Raw genomic sequence first — 17,622 nt, 5'->3', positions numbered from 1 at the left:
GCAAACCTGTACTCAAATATACAAAGTTAGTTACTAAAAATTTTATGTCAAGTGCAAACTATGGGATGTTTGTACTCAAATTAGTCACTATCCTACAAGAATTCCAGCAATGTAAGTTATATTCTGCCAAGTCAATTCAGTGACATTTTATAAGAGAAAAACTTAAACTCCTCTATATGACAGATAGATACGCACTAGGTAACCTTCGCTGCTGGCTGTCAACACCTCGCCTCCACCTTCCCCATCCTCCCAGCCAGGGTGAAGGTGGTTTTAGGCTTAAAGTTTTTATCTCATAAAATGCCGCCGACTAGACTTAACAGAATATAACTTGCATTGCTGGAATCCCTGTAAGATAGGAATTAATTTGAGTATAAACATCACATAGTTTGCACAAGATAAAAATTTTAGTCCTTTAGTGTAGTACATTTGAGTACAAAGTGAGTACTGTACAGTTATATGTTGCTCAAAATTATGGCTTTCACATGAAAAAGTCTGTAGTACAGTAAGTTCTCGTATAACATCATCCCGCTTAACGTTGTTTCGGTACTAAGTCGCTACTCTTTAAATAATTTGTTTAACATGCCTACGAATCAATTTAACATCGTTTTTGTGTCGTCACGTACTACTTTTTATGGTGCATCACCCTCTCTCGTCTGGCCGCTCTACGCTCTCTCGGCTAGGCGAGCTACCTCTCACTGCGGAACGTCACAGCGTCCCCAAGCAAGTCTCTGTTATGCTTCCACATCATTCGTGTGTGCTTTAGTGTTTTTGCACTAAATACTGCACTCTAACCATTCGAAATGGAGTCCAAGCGCCCATCAAGTGCTACTGATGCTCATGTTGAGAAGAAGCAACGTAAGACCATTAGCCTTGCTACGAAAATGGACGTATTAAACCTGTTTTGAAAAAGGGGAACGTGCTGTGGACATAGCCGCTGTGCTTGGTCTAACCCCTACAATGGTGCGTACTATCCAGACCAATGCGAACAAGATTAAGGTTAGTGCTGGAAGTGGTACTACTCTCAGTGCAACAAAGACAAATCGTACTCGAAGCACTTTAATAAAAAAAGGTGGAAAAGATGCTGGCTATGTGGATGGAGGACGAGAATCAATGCAATGCCCTTGTGAGCCTTATGGTTATCCAGCATAAGGCCAGATCCTGTTTGACAACCTAAAGGAAACAGATGTTGAAGGATTGAAGGAAGAGACCTTTACGGCCAGCCGAGGATGGATTCAATGATTTAAGCATCGTTATAACTTCCACAACATAAAGACGACTGGCGAAGTTGTTAGTTCAGATACGGTTGCTGCCGAGACATTCCCGCCTGAATTCAAACAGATTATTCAGGAAGGAGGCTACTCATCGAAGCAAGTCTTCAATGTGGATGAGAGTGGTCTCTTTTGGAAGAGGATACCTGAAAGGACCTATCTCTCCAAGGAAGAAGGAAGAGCGCCAGATTTTAAAGCGGCAAAAGACCGCTTGACGCTGCTGTTTGGAGTGAACGCTGTTGGCGACTTCTAGCTGAAGCCTATGTTGATTTCTCGCGCAGCCAACCCACGGGTCCTGAAAGGTTACTCCAAGGATCACCTTCCTGTGATTTACAAGGTAAATTAGAGGGCATGCTTAAGGGAGGCTCAGGAACATAACTCCCATATTTTATATATTTCTTATGGGGAAAGTTGATCCGCTTAACGTTGTTTCGTAACGTCGCATTTTCAGGAAAGTAACCTCGACGTTAAGCGAGGACTTACTGTATAATTAACCCCAGTGGTCACCGTACTTGCTTCTCATATCATCGAACAATATCGCTCGTATAGCAAATATAAGGTGCAAATTCCTTAACCTCGTATCATCGAATTCTCGTATAAAGTATTTATTTAACCAAACTTTTAGATAAACTATTCTGAATTATTATAGGAAAGAAATGGAGTTTCTAACTTAATTAGAACTGCATTTATGAACTCTGGTAATTTAGACACAAGGTAAACATCCCCAGTACAAAGAAACATTCTGGGGAAGTGGGCTAGTATCTGCCTGTGCAAGATGTTAGTTTAGACACTCGGAAACTTTTCCCAGTAATCGGAAAATATTCAGGGGATAAGGAATTTTTCCGGGTTGGGGAAAGTCGTCTGGTAAGCCATAAATCTCTCATCCCCAATTGTTCTGACCTTTTTTTTTTTTTCGTTACGGGAAATGGTCAATCCGGACACAAGTCATCAACCCACAACGGGGCCTGGGGGGCACAAAAATAAGAGTAAAAAGGAATTAAAAATAGAAGAGAAAGAATTTGTTAATCTACACCAAAAAGATGCTGGAAAACCAGCTTTTTGAAGTGAGACATATTGTAAGAGTATGGAAACACAGAAGAAGGCAGAGCATTCCCCATTTTGGCAGTGTGAGGAAAAAAGGATGTACTATAATGAGTTATTCGAGCGTGACCAACTTCCACACAGTAATGGTTGGCACCGCGAGCAAGACTAGTGTTACGAGCCCATGGCCTTGACGGTGGTACACAGGATGTCAAATCCACCGGACATTCCCCAATAAAGAGAGAGAGTGAAGCAATATTGCGGCGAAGAGAAAGGGGATATCACTGTATATGTATACAGGGGTACTATACATGATTTGCTACTTGATTTTTCACAACTACATGATTGCATATGCAAATTCATAGTTACTTATATTGTTATTAGTTTATTATGTTACAATGTGCATATCAATTTTATTTTATTAATATTTTATTTTTCAACAAATACAGCATGAAGTAAATTTCTCAAGAATACTTCATAAATGTATTATATGTTTATTTTTGATTGATTTCACACAAATAAAATTTAGTGAATGTTAATAGAATTTTATTTATATCTGTTAGAAAAAGTACTATAAACCGATTTCCATCAAACAAACCTAAGCTTGTTGCATGTTCAATAATGGTACATACAGTATAGTGACATCTTTTATACATGTAGTGCTCTACAGTACATGGTACAGTAACATATGCCAGCATATATCACATCTGTACAGTACAGTATATACTGGGTATACAGTATATTTGTATGCATGCTTTGCCATCTGTTACTTTGTAACACCAGAAATAGTCATAAACTGAATTAAATAACTTTCAATGTCCCCAACCAGGGCAGGTATACACAAAACTTTTCTGCTAATGACAAAATTGTTTTGCTAATGACAGTATCAGTAAAATTTAAAAGTGTATACACAAAGCTTAACCTGCAAACTTTTACAGCACAAACAGTTGTTTGTTAAGTACTGCTAAACAGCACTAAGGATAGCAGGAATTCATGATATAAAATGGTCTTATGGCTGAATAACCTCAATAAAATTATGAAATTTAATTTCAATACTTACATTTATTTACATTTTGAGAATTAAAAAGAAAGAAAAATCTAATCTATGCAGTTTGAAGGAGGATATATTAACCAAGGATAGTGATCGGTGGCTTGGCTTTGCCGTGCTGTTTGTAAACAAACCCTCACACACGTGTTACTGAGGAGCGGACAAGACGAACATCGCGGAAATGGAAGCCTTAACACTACGAAAGAAAAGGAAGCCCAACTGGACAGCAGACCAGACTTTATTATTGGTGGAGGTCATTGAAGAGAATAAGCTAATACTGAATGACTGCTTCAAGCCTTTCCTGAATAATAAAGACAAAAAGAGGGCCTGGCTGGAAATCACCATTAGAGTCAATGCTGCATTTCCTGGTGTGGTAAGGTCAGTGGCAGAGTGTGAGACATGCTGGTTCTCAGTATTTTCTAAGTCAAGAAAGAAGATCTCTGCTATAAAGAGGGAATACACAATATATTCACACTACTGTATATTCAATATATACACACTATATTCACTAAATATATCTCTCCTTTCCCGATAAATGCATTGCCGCCGCTTATGTTGTTGTTGGTTTGCCATGGTATCAACTAACCGACGACTATCACGGGACTTAAAAGTGCTCCAGGGGTCTTTTAACTTAACAGTACTATTAAGGCCCTTAAAAGTTTTGTGTATGTACTGTTAGTGTTTAACAGGAAAATGTCAACCTTAACAGCTGTTTGTTAGCACTTAAAAGTTTTGAGTATACCGGCTCTGGTCTTTAAAAGTGCCCTTTTAGAGAATTGCCCCACCCCCGGTGAAAATTTGGTAAAAAATGCCCTGCTGTTCAGTATATGTTTTCCCAAACTAATAAAAAATTACTCAGGTCTGTTAAATTTAAAGTCTCACAGGCCTGGAATGTGATTAGGAAAATACCCCATCTAATTCAATGGCTTGATTCCCTCTCCTATAAAATAGGTAAGAATAAAATCCAAGGGGCAGTATTAAAAAAATAATCGCTGCTCCATACCTCACTAAGAACAGTTGAGTAATAAATGTATAACTAAAACTTTATCAGACAATGAAATACCAGAACACTACCCTGTACAAAGCTTCCTAAACATAATATACAGAAGGTATATCCAACTAAATGATCCCTTTTCCATGGGTTGAAAACGTAATGGCAAAATAAAATGACTGCTCCTTCAGTACACAATATATGGTATGGTTCTCAATTACCAGGACTCCATACCTCTCCTTTACCCCTCTGATGACAAATATACAGGGCAGAATTTGGTTGAAAATTTTCCAAGCAACAGTACAATACAGCTCTATAAAATTGACCCATAATATCTTACTTCAAATTATCAATTTTTAATTGCAGCTGTGAATATGATGCATCAACATTACCCTTCTTCAGTTTTCAATTCAGGTTTTTGAAATTCAAGCTGTTTCCAAAACTGAGTAAGCCTAGTACACCAAATTTTCCAGTAGCGTTCACAGTCTTCCTTCTTCAAGGTGTGAACATGAGCTGGTAATCCAGTATCATAGGCTACAACCAGCATTGCAGTCTCAACCTGGAATAAAAAATACTATTGTTGAGATGGCAGTGGCAAAAATATTTTGACATTATGTCCAAAATAACATTCTGATTCTATGCGAAGTGAATTGTATATTGAAAAAAGTCTGCCAATAGTAAAGAACTGTATGGCAAAAAATGAAGGACTGTAATTGAAATCCCATTTTATGATCATGGAGAAGAAACACAGTTGCTTGTGCAATCCATACTGTACTACCAAAACACCTACCAATATAGTTCATTTATAGCCAGATGGTCTGATATGATTCACAGTCAGACATAGTATCTAGACAGATAAGGTAGAATAACATTGTTGTCACAACCAATGAAACAAAAAGGTTGTATGTTTGTTTCCACTTGATCCAGTGGTTGACCTAAGGTACAGTCGGGGGATAAAACGTACAACAGGGCTCACTTGTAGGAGTGAATTGAGCCACTTAGTTCTTGGAAGAATTCCTAGTGGGTTGGTAGGAGCTACACGAAGTTCCGATGTTTTATGACCCCTAACCACTTGTGTATGGAGTCCCCTCTCTAGTGTATAATATCATTTGGCATTAGCCATATAAAATATTAAAACTGGCATTCCCTTAGTGAAGAGGTTAGGGGAGATAATCTACTAATCTCTTGTGTATGGGGTCCCTTCTCTACTGAAAAAAATTGTCTGACATTAGCCAAATAAAATATTAAAAGTGGTGTTCCTGTAGTGAAATGGTTAAAATGTGATGCTTATCAACCTTTATCAAGGTTATCTGGATGTGAATAAGGTGCATGAATCAGACACAATACCCCCTCATAGTCTGAGGGAGTGAGCTGAGATTCTGGCCCCTGTGCTTGCTCGCCTCTTTTGCCTTTGCCTTAAAACCCAAACTTTTCCTTCTTCTTGGAAGCATGCCTTGGTTCAGCCCATCCCAAAGAAGGGTGACCATTCTAATCCCTCTAACTACTGCCCCATTGCCCTGACTTCATCCCTCTCCAGGATTTTCAAAACGATCTTAAACTCTCATTTTCCCCATCACCTTGAACGCCTTTCTCTAACAAGGCGAGATCTACTGGTGCTCTGCTCTCCAATCACACCGATCTTTGGTCACCCTCTCCTAGGGATTATGGGGAAACATTTGTCATGGCTCTTGACATCTCCAAAGCATTTGATAGGGTAAGGCACAAGTTTTGGCTATCTCTCCTCCACTCTGTTCTCTCATTTCTAGTTTCCTTGAGAACAGATTGATGGCAGTTGTTGTAAAGGGTTTGATCTCTCACTCTTTCTCAACCTACTCTCTTCCTTCTTTTAATCAATGATTTACTTCACACTACAGTATTTTCTTTATTTAATGAACTAATTCGAGCCACCCTGGTTCGTCAAATTGAAATTTTCGCTAAATCGAGCTTTCCATTATGTATGCTCAATTTACCGAACTATTTTGCTAAATCGAACATGATTCCATTAAATTCCGTGCCAAATGCACCACGTGTCACTTGGCGCATCAAGTTTGTTTACATCCGCTCGGTCTGTGTCCTGCCACCACCGAGTGTGTTGTTAACTACTACCTCTCGATCAACTAACTTCACTAGAGCACCTTAGCTTTCGTTTTTATTCAAGACATCTTTAGAGGCAAATAAATTTACAGGGATGGAATGCCAGGTCACCCTTTCTTGGATGGGGGATTAGTGGGTTTCATGACCTGAAGATGTCTTGAATCAAGACAAAAGCCTAAGTATTTTTAGGGAGATTGTGATAAATATAAGTATAAATGAGCAAAGTTGTATCCCATCAACATTACGAAACATAACATTTTAAAATATGGAGTGAGAAAGCAGAAAGGTGTGGGTGATTAGAGAGATGGGGTGGAAAGGATGGTAACATGGACCAGTGTTGCCAAGCGATAAGATCCTCAATAGCTGATGTTTATCTCTCCTCCAAGCAGTCACAACAAGACCCTCACTGAATGCATATTGTCTTAATTCTCGCGTGTGTGTGTGTCAGGAACACACCTCAGTATCACATACACACACACCCCCAACACCAGTAACACACACCCTCCAACACCACCAACCCACACCCTCCAACACCACCATCACACACCCTCCAACACCACCAACACACACCCTCCAACACCATAGGGGTGAGCCTATTAACAGATTTAATCTTGATTTAGCGAGCTAGTTCACTAAATCGAGAGAAAAATAATGGAAAAATGCCTTCCGCTAAATCAAGAGTTCGTCATATCAGATTCCGTAAAAGCAAAAGTATACAGTAGAGTCTGCATTTACGCGGCTTTTGTTTATGTGTTTGGTCATTTACGCGGTGCCTTGCCAGAATGAAATGCTTTAATTACGCGGTAAATTTGGTCATTTACACAGGAAGCGGAGCGGGCAGGGTGCGCACAAGGTTGCCCAGTCATCAAAACATTACCGAGTTCTTCACCCGCCACCCACCACAGCCGGCCCAAGTCAGTGATAGTGAGGATATGGACTTTGAGGGATTTGACAAAGAGGCCCTGCAAGCCTCTGTGGTGGATAGTGATACAATTGATACAAGTGATACAGGTGAGGGCCAATAATCTACCCTCTGCCTCGGAACCAACCTCCCATCCCTGTGTGCCCAGCCATCTTTTCTACTAACGTAAGTGTTAAAAAACCTAATATTATTGATATTTCTCTTAATTATTAATTGTGTGTGCATACCATCATAAAATTAAGATGCTATTTTGACTACAAGGTATGTATTGTGTCGGAAAAAGTGGAGTTTGGGGGTCGGCCCAGTCTCTATTTCAATTAATCCCATATGTTCTGTTATTTCATTTACATGTTTCTCGTTTTACGCGGGCCTCCACGGGTTCAATTGACCGCGTAAATGCAGACTCCACTGTACTGTACTATTAAATCTATCCATTCTTATGTTGATGATTCTACTCTTCACTCTTCTCATTTTTCCCTTCACCCTAACTCTCAAACTAGATCTTTTTCTACAGCTTTTATCATCTTCTATCACTGCAGATATGTGCAGAATCTCCAAATGGGGAGGTAGAAATATGGGGAGGTAGAAACATGGGGAGGTAGAAATTTGGAGAGATTTGGTCACCATTTTCTCAGATTTTCTCTTTGAAGACATATTGAAGGGTTAAATGTCGTATAGTAGCTTCTCAAATTTCGCTAGTTTTTAATTCTTAACGTATTTTATTGGAACACACACACAAAAAAAAATAAATAAAAATTTTGACGGCAGAAACTTGAATTTTGACGGGTTTGAACGGCCCGCCAACGTGCAGACGACGTGCATAATCGTGTAAACAGCGTCATTTCTCTCATGTACAAAAGATTCATTATTGTTTATTACTGAATGTCTTTTTTATTGAATTAATGTTTATGTGTGCAAAATGAGCAATACAATTCATAGAAACGTAGAATACTAAAACACACGAGGAAATGACACAGAATTGTTTCCGTTGATTACAAAACCAGTGACTGACTGGTTCTACATACAAAACTGAAGAAAATAAGACCTTGGTTGTAGCTGCAGTAAAATTAATATGGTTGTTTTAAGTAATGTTATTTAATGTTAATAAATGGAACAATAGAAGTAGCTAACGATAATGGTAAAGAAAAAAGAGAGATCGCGTATGTAAGTGCGCACACGTGAAAACATATCGTCATTACTTTACATAAGAATATGAAAGCAACACTTACTTACTGTTCATATATATTTTAATTAATGTTTCTGAATTTGTTTTTATTGAATTAATGTTTGTGTGTGCAAAATTAACAATACAATTTATTAATAATACGTGGAATATTAGAGGAGACAAGACGGCTGCCGGCATTGTTTATGTTAAAGCTTACAAAACCAGGGACTGATTGGTTCTACATATAAAACTGAAGAAAATAAGACCCTGATTTTAGCTGTAGTAAAATTAATGTAAAAAAATTAATATGGTTGTTTGAAGTACCTGTAATGTTATTTAATGTTAATAAATGGAACAATATAAGTAGCTAACCATTAATGGTAAAAAAAAGTGAGACTGCGCGTATGTAAGTGCGCACATGTGAAAACATATCGTCATTACTCTACATAAGAATATGAAAGCAACACTTATTTACTGCTCATATATATTGAAGGGTTAAATGTTGTACTCTGTATAGACAAGCAGAGAGAGAGAGAGAGAGCAGCCGAACTGCCGGATGTAAACAAACCTTAATTTCCCGCGGCTTTTTTTTTTTAAGGGGATTAGCCCACCCGGGCATAGGTCACTGACCCACATTGGGGCCTGAGGGGCAAAAATTTAATACTCCTGTAATAATAATAATAATTCAGATAAGTAAAAAAAAAAAAAAGCTGCCTATCTACCTATTGGACAAACTAAAATCGTTCCGGACGACGGGAGTTTCCAGACCATAGAATGCCGGACTAGAGAGGTACAACCTGTATTTTATTATTAAAATGTGCTCCCAAACCTAGAAATAAAACTTTTGAGATTTTCCATTATTTTTATGAATTTTTATTAAATGCTCCTGATTTTCAACCTTGGAATTTTTCCCAAACCTGGAATTGAGAGAATTTTCCAGAAAAATTAAAAGCAAATTTCAATTCTGGCTATTGGAGTGTTCCGGTTCAGAGGGATTCTGGCTAATGGAGATATTACGGTATTTCCTCGATGACATTGTATCAGGTCAGGTTAGTTACATGAGACCCACTAATCCCCCACAGCTCCATGGGAGTGGAAAATACCAGTCTTTGCTGTCACACAATTTCATTCACGCCCATATCATATAGATTTTTAATTTTTAAATATATTTATTTAACAAACTTTTAGATAAACTATTCTGGATTATTATAATAAAGAAATGAAGTTTCTAACTTAATTAGAACTATATTTATGGATTCCAGTAGTTTAGACTCAAGGAAAACATCTCCAGCACCCAGAAACATTCTGGGGAAGTGGACTAGTGTCCGTCTGTGCAAGATGTCTAGTTTAGACACCCAGTAACCGGAAAAGGTTCCGGGGATAAGGAATTTTTCCGGGTTTGAGAAAGTCGCCTCGTTACCCGGAAATCTGTCATCCCCAGAAATGCTCTGCACCAATTGTTCCGGCTAACGGGGATATTACTGTATGTATTTAGGATGGTATGTGCCTGAAACTGAGTAAAAATAAGTGATGAAAGTTACGTACAGTACACTCTTGATTTAACAGACTCCGATATAACGAACTCTCGATTTAGAGGAAGGAATTTTTTCCGTTATCTTTCACTCGATTCGGTGAACTAGTTAATACGCTTACACCTACGGAGATACCTCGGACACATCATATGTACATATAAATATCAGAAACAATATTCATGGCTTACCTTAAACTCGGGGGTTCGGTGTTTGTTTTAAAATTTTTCTATAATTTCCAAACTTTTTTCCAATTGATAGCCACATTCTTTTGACTTTCTCCCAAACACCACTTCCTTTCTGAGACTTCTGAGACTTTCAACATGATGTCTAAGTACAGTAGTTAGTTGACTGAGATGTAGACCAAAAGGTAGCAGTGAACAACACACTCAGTGGCAGCAGAACACAGACTGAGCGGATGTAAACAAACCCCACGCGCCAAGCAGCTCATTCGGCACAGAATTTAATGGAATTACGCTCGATTTAGCGAACTATACCCTTTCCATGCTAACCTGGCCTGTAAGCAAAGCCCTTCTTTTATACTAATAGCCGATTGGTCCCTAGAAAATTCTAACCCAAATGTGTTCAAAATTGGAAGCAGACCTGTTATTATCTAAAATAAAGTTATATATCTGCACTATCAAAATGTAAATGATTTGAAGGCATTAGCACTTCAGAGAGGATGTTAGAAAAATTTAAATATTCATCATAAAAGGTTGATATAAATACAAGCTCATATATGCGCAGTCCGAGGGGAAGTAAAATGCTCAGGGGAACCAATCGGCTACAGTATTTGTAGCTATAGATGATAGGCGCAGCTTATGGGCCAGGTTCGCATGGAAATACTATAGTTAGTTAATCAAGTGAAATACCGTATTTTTCGGTTGGAAGACTCACTTTTTATAACAAAAGTATACCTTGAAAATTACCAGGCGTCTTCCAGGACGCTAGTTGATGAGTTGTAGCAGAGGTTTTCTTAGGGTCAACTGAAATCAGCCCCTTACCAAGACTTACCTCATTACAGTACTACAAAACAATTGATTTAACTAATATTGTTCATATACTACGAAAAATACGATTATTTACTTACTCGGTCTGTAAAAAATAAAAAAATAAATGGCTGCAGCTACACAACCCTTGCTGCTGTGCAGTTTGTTTACTAATGGCAGTGGTGCGGCAGCGCCATCTATTAAGGAATTGCTAAAGGTTGTCTGCTGGTCTCAAAGCGCAGGAATGTTTGTTTCTTCACACGCAGGCTCTCATATTTGGACACCCATTTATACTGTAAAAACCTCGCAAAATTCAAATCGTCCAAATTTAAATACAACTTCCGATGGAGAAAATTTATTTGAGTCTGGTACTTTCGATGTTTGGCTAAATTTTGCCTTATTTACCCTACTTTTTTTGGCGAATTACTACCTGTAATAAAGCAACATCCAAATAAACCAACAAAAATAACACAGAAAAAGTTAAATGAAAACTAAAAACAACACAGAAAATTTCTTATGTTCAACAACTTCAGCTAGAGTTGATCCTGATGACTTGGCAACTTCGTCATCCGAGTAAAAACACACACAACAACATTGACTGTCCTTTTGTTTTCAACTTTACCACCACTGGTGGGTAGAATTTTTGTTTTAAATTCAGAAACATTAATTAAAACATATATGAACAATAAATAAGTGTAGCTTTCATATTCTTATCTAGAGTAATGACGAAATGTTTTCACATGTGCGCACTTACATACATACGGTCAGTCTCACTTTTTTCTTTCCCATTAATGGTTATCAACTTTTATCGTTCCATTTACTAACATTACTTAAAACAACCATATTAATTTTTTTACATTTATTTTACTACAGCTACAACAAGGGACTTATTTTCTTCAGTTTTATATGTAGAACCAGTCAGTCACTGGTTTTGTAAACATTAACGAAAACAATGCCGTCTCGTCTCCGCGTATGTTTTAATATTATTAATGAATTGTATTGTTCATTTTGCACACTCAAACCTGTCGAAATTTGAAATTGTGTAGTGTTTTTTTGGTGTCCAAATAAAAAAGTCAAATTAAAAACTCGCGAAATTTGAGAACCTACTGTACTTGAATGTCTAGAACTTTGTTCATTCACTACCAGGCCTTCACTGGTGTCACAAGCCATTTTCATTCCTGTAAATTATCTGCCTCATCTATGGCAGGTGTATCAAGGAGACATAAATATAATATCGCATTTAAACTTGAAGTAGTGCGATATGCCAAAGAACATGGAAACAGGGCAACAGAGAGAAACTTCGGACCACCACCTGCTGAGAAGATGATTCGCCAGTGGAGGAAGCAGGAGGAAGAATTAAAAAAAAGCGAATAAACAGAAGCATAATCTTCGTACAGTATCAGCAAAATAGCCTTACTTAGAAGAAAACTTGAAAACACGGATATTAAACCAAAGAAACTTGGGTTTGGCGGTGACGACGAAGATGATCATTTTGTAAGCAAAATGGTTTGCAGCAAACAGGAGTGGATGACTTTAAGGGAACTGCTTGTTGGTGTTTTCGCTTCATGAAACGAAATGGCTTAAGTTTGCGAACAAGAACAAAGTTAGCACAGAAAATGCTTGCAGAATACGAAGAGAAAATGTTAGATTTCCCGAAATATATTATTAATGTTAGAAAACAGAGTTGTCCCGAATTCAGTCAAATTGGGAATATGGATGAAGTACCTTTGACTTTTGATGTTAAAACCACTGGACACGAAAAAATTCACTACATGGTAGTTTTAGCTTGCTGTACCAACGGGACCAAACTACCGCCTCTGTTAATTTTCAAGAGAAAAACATTACCGAAGGAAAAACTGCCAAATGGAATTCATGCCATTGTACAACCCAAGGGATGGATGGATGGAGAAGGTGTCAAGGTACCGTTGGATAAAGTGGTCCAAGCATCCTGGTGGTCTGCTACGAAAGAATTCACTGCTAGTATGGGATCAGTTTAGTTCTCACAGGACTGAAAACACCAAAAGGCTAGCAAAGGGGCTCAACACACAGCTGGCAGGAATTCCTGGTGGCCTGACTTCCCAGTTACAGCCGCTAGATGTCAGCATTAATAAGCCCTTTAAGAATAACATGAGGGAGCAATGGAATAAATGGATGACAGAGGGGAATCATGATATGACGCTGACTGGAAGGATGAAACATCCATCAATATCTGAAGTGTGTGAATGGGTGCTGAAGTCATGGTGTGATAATAAAACTAGAGTTATCGTTAAGTCTTTCAAAAAATGTGGCATCAGTAATGCTATGGATGGTACTGAAGACAACTTGTTGTATGAGACTGACAGTAGTGATGATGATGATATTTCCTCCCATGATGATTCAGAGCTTGGTGATGAATCCAACAGTGACAAGTTCTCAGGATTTGAAGATGAATAAAATGCTTTTGACTGTTTTACTGGACATGATATTTAGAGATTTAGAGTTTTTTGTCATTTTTATTGTTTGCTTACCAAAATTTGTAATCCAACTGATTTTTACAGAGTTGTTTTGTACTTTTAATTTTTTGTTTTAAATAAAGATTTTTTGTTTTATTTAGACGTTGATATACATGTTTACATTTGCTTACCTTCTACTGTTGGAAAATATTTCCCGTCGTTGTCATACCGACAAAAACAAGAGAAAGAATGTAAACACTACAGCCCCCTAGATGCAGAGGTGACCAGGTGTATAAAATGAGTGCTGTATTAAAGATTTCCACTTCTTATACAGATATATTTTTTTAAATTGATGAAAACGACGACTGATAAGCAGTTCTAAGTGATGATATTCAAAGAGGTGTGTGTACTTGTGCCAAAAGGGCTGTATAATTATCAAGCAACGGTTTCACTGGTGTCGGTCAGTAAGTATAAAATTATTTTTTTCATAGAATTACATTTCCAAAATCAGGGTGTGTCTTCCACGATGCAGCATCTTCCAAGCCGAAAAATAAGGTAACGGAAATTTAACGGAATGGGGTGGATCGAATTAGTTCATTAAATCGAGAAAATACTGTATATTTACCTGAAAATACGAGTTGAAAAAAACATAACATCTCTCAGCTTGGTCCAGTAGCCTGATGGTTACAATGACGAACTAACCTAGCTCCAATACCATGATTAATCACTATTAAACACTATTCTATCAGTAAACACTAATAATAACAGTAAATCCAGTAAAATTTGGCAGGGAGCGAGGAGAGTTACAACTGCAGATGAAGCGCTAACTAGCAGTCACTTACTCCCATCACAAGCAAGAGGAGCACAGTTGTTAAGAGTGTAAAATGAACAAGTGCTTAACCCGGACTGAGGTGGAGTGAGTGCTCATGGCCCAGCCGCTTGGGACAAGAGAGACACCTTGCTGGACGCCATAAAACTCACGGGCTCTTCGTCCCAGCCGCGAAAAAGCTGCCAACCTAAAAACTACCTGCAGACATTCCTGGGTACATCCAGGGTGTCATCCATGAATTAAAAATCTGCATATTGTATTCTCGATTTTTAGTATGAGGACAATGGGCCGTTCCAATATGGTTTACTCACCCGTATTGGACGTGTCCACGAGTTGTTACTGGTAACCACCCTGTGACCGTCGTAAGAGTCTAGACTCAGGCACCAGTACATACTCTTGTTTGTGCTTGCAATGAACTTTCCCCACCTCCCCATCCTTGCTCCCTGGATGTTACCATGGCTGACCAAGAAGGGAACACCAGTAGGTCTCAGGTGGGAAGTGGGAAGTGGTAGGCCCTCTTGTAGGAAGGCAAGGATGAAATTTTGAAGAAACTCGAAGCTGGGATGAGGATATAAGACGTAGCACGCCATTTAAAGTCAACAAATCCACCATCAGAACCGTCAGGAAATATCGGGAGAAAATATGGTCTGCTGCCCGCACAACCCACCCGGAGATTCAGAAGTCTGTGAATGTTGTTGGGAATTCTGTGTTATGGAAGGTGGAGAAACTTCTGAGTCTGTATGTTCATTGAATTGCCAAGGAAAACATGCCGGTTTATGGAGCCAAGGTGCATTTCAAGGCTATGGCGTACTATCGTACTATGCCAAGGGGATACAGCATCTCTACAACCAGGATGATGCCCCAAGATTCAAGGCATCTAAGGTGGTGGCTGAAGCTGTTCAAGAAATGCCACAACCTTCACAAATGGAGCCTTACCGAAGAGAGTGCCAGTGCAGACAGCAGAGCAGCAAGCAGGTATTCATCATACTTTCAGAAGCATGTGTCCGATGGCGGCTACAGTCCTCAGTACAACTGCGACGACAGTGGCCTCTTATGGTGTAGCCTGGTCACCCATGCCTGTTGCTGGACAGCCATCCCATCTTGAGAGTCGAGTTTCTTCCCTCCATGCTCCAACCATTGGACTGAGAAGTCATATGTAACGTGAAGGAGCCGTACTACCACAAGACTTTTGAACAACTACATCAAGTCACCGATATTTCTGAGGAACTGCAAACAGTTTTTGGAAGGAGTTCAGTGTGCAAACTGCAGTTAATAACTTGGTTGGAACATGGAGGAGACACCGGTAGTTATGTTGAAAGATGCGGGGCAAAAGCTGCTGCCTGTGGTGGGTGTGGTGACCGACACTCATGTGTTAGTAGAGAATGTGGCGTGTGTGGTGATAACGAGGCAGGTAGCATCTCCAGGCTTTAGCGAGGTGAATTCGGACGATGTGATGGAAGTTATCAAAGTAACAGGGGAATCCACTTCACTAAACGACATGCTACAAGAGATGGAAGACGAGAAGAGTGAGTTTGAAGAGGTGTTTCAAGAGGTGGAAGGAAGTGTTGGTGGTGTAGCGGTACGAGAGCAGAACAAGGGAGGCATGACCCAGCAGCAGGTAATGCAAGCTCTCAGCAAGGTTGAAGAACTCAAGGATGCTTTAGTGTGTGATGAGCCCAGCCTACATCACAGTGATACACTCAGTGCACAGTTAAACAGTTTAGTGGAATCCTACAGGCAACGTTAACAATTGTTTATTAAACGCTGCCACCAAGCTCTCACCACTGCCTATTTTATGCCTCAACAATGTGATGAGGATCAAGAAGACTCAAGTGACGATAACCCTGCCACTCTGGTGATTGGTGATGAAGCTGAAGTTGCTTTACAAGTGTCTGCAGTTGACTTTGAAGACTTTGAATCTGACTAGCCTTCACCCCCTGCCTCAGACCCCCCATCATCTCCCAGAGCTTCCCACACCTCCACTATTCAGTGAGTACAGTATCACATAATTAAATTCCTGAGCTGTCTTAAAGTATTTATTTAATAATGTAGATGCAGTTTATGTGACATTATGTGTCATTTTTGGAAGGTTAAGTTAGTTAGCTAAAATCATTCTAGAGTGGTGGTCACCAACCTTTTTAGCTCAAGATCACTTCCCAAGCCAAAGTGAAAAAGCCTGACTGTAGTTCTAAGTTTAAGTCTTTATTCCATTTTAAGATCATTAAATTCCACCTTTCAAATTGATATAACCAAGAAAACATCATTACTTGCATTTACATTTATCACTTGCAGCATGTCAAATAGGCTTTAACTTGCTAACTTTTAACAATATTGCAAGAAATTATGCTGTCAATGTTCAGTTTCACTTTTAAACCTGGACATAAATAAACTAAAATGTATTTTCCATTTGTAGCAGAACTCAAAATGTTTTGTACAAAAAATCTAATTATTTTAACACACCTTTACATGCATACAGTAATTATACTCTCAATGCCCAGTTTCATTTTTCAATTCAGACACACAATTAACAAAAAAATATTTTCCATTTGTAACAGATCTCAAAATATTTTGTACAAGAAATTAAATGATTTTAACACACTTTTGACATTTGTACTGTAAGTAATGTACAGATCAAATGAACATTATGAATTGCCAGTGTAACATTTGAGTTACTAAGTGCAATTTCATTGTACCATTTAAGAGGATGACAGAATCCACAGAACTGTAATGTATGCTACAGTATTCTCATTCAGTGCAATTAAGATCAGTGCAATTTTTTTTGTGAATTAAGACTCCTATCAAGAAAAACTTTCACATTGACATCAGAAGTCAAAACTAGCAATACTCAAATTAATGTGATAGCTGTGACTGAATATTATCTGCCACTGCTTTGTAGTTTAGCTCATACCTGGACACAGCCAGTCTGAGACTAGTCTGTGAGGTGTCTGTCAGTGAGGTGGCCCCTGTACTGTTCTTGATTTGATTATTTTCATCTGTGAAAAAGCGATCTCACAGAGACAGCTGGATCCAAAGTAGGCTTTTACTCTCAGTGCATATGAAGAGAGGAGAGTAAACTTCACTGCTGACAAGTCCCCAAAAGTCAATGTCCCTTGACCTGGCTTTCAACTCAATGTCATTCTGCAAATCAACCATCTCCATGTCAACTCCATTTGAGAAAGCAAATACTTACTGAAATTTTGCAGCTACCTTCTCTATATCGATAGACAGGAAAGGGCTTGAGATGAATGCAACAACCTCCTCCATCTCATTCAACTCCTGAATACACTGGTTTAACTTTGCTGTCACTTTATCTA

General features: G+C 38.7%; 1 protein-coding gene across 4 annotated transcripts in view; it reads right to left on the bottom strand.

Annotated features, from left to right (window-relative positions):
• Nucleotides 1–2,789: 2,789 nt before the first annotated feature.
• The window catches only part of LOC121870392, a 42,582-nt gene continuing 27,749 nt past the window's right edge, over nucleotides 2,790–17,622 (bottom strand). For 3 of the 4 annotated variants that reach the window (XM_042372218.1, XM_042372216.1, XM_042372217.1), the window contains exon 5: nucleotides 2,790–4,907. In XM_042372218.1, the coding sequence (XP_042228152.1) occupies nucleotides 4,737–4,907 (171 nt within the window). In that variant the 3' untranslated portion in view covers nucleotides 2,790–4,736. Of the gene's footprint in view, nucleotides 4,908–17,216; nucleotides 17,447–17,622 lie in introns of all 4 variants that reach the window. The other variant, XR_006089703.1, reaches the window with a different exon arrangement.

Source organism: Homarus americanus, unplaced genomic scaffold (assembly GCF_018991925.1).
Source record: "Homarus americanus isolate GMGI-L3 unplaced genomic scaffold, GMGI_Hamer_2.0 scaffold40856, whole genome shotgun sequence".
In the NCBI taxonomy this organism is placed as follows: domain Eukaryota; kingdom Metazoa; phylum Arthropoda; class Malacostraca; order Decapoda; family Nephropidae; genus Homarus; species Homarus americanus.
Note: the sequence above shows the minus strand (reverse complement) of the source record. Positions and strands in the feature narration are given on the sequence as shown.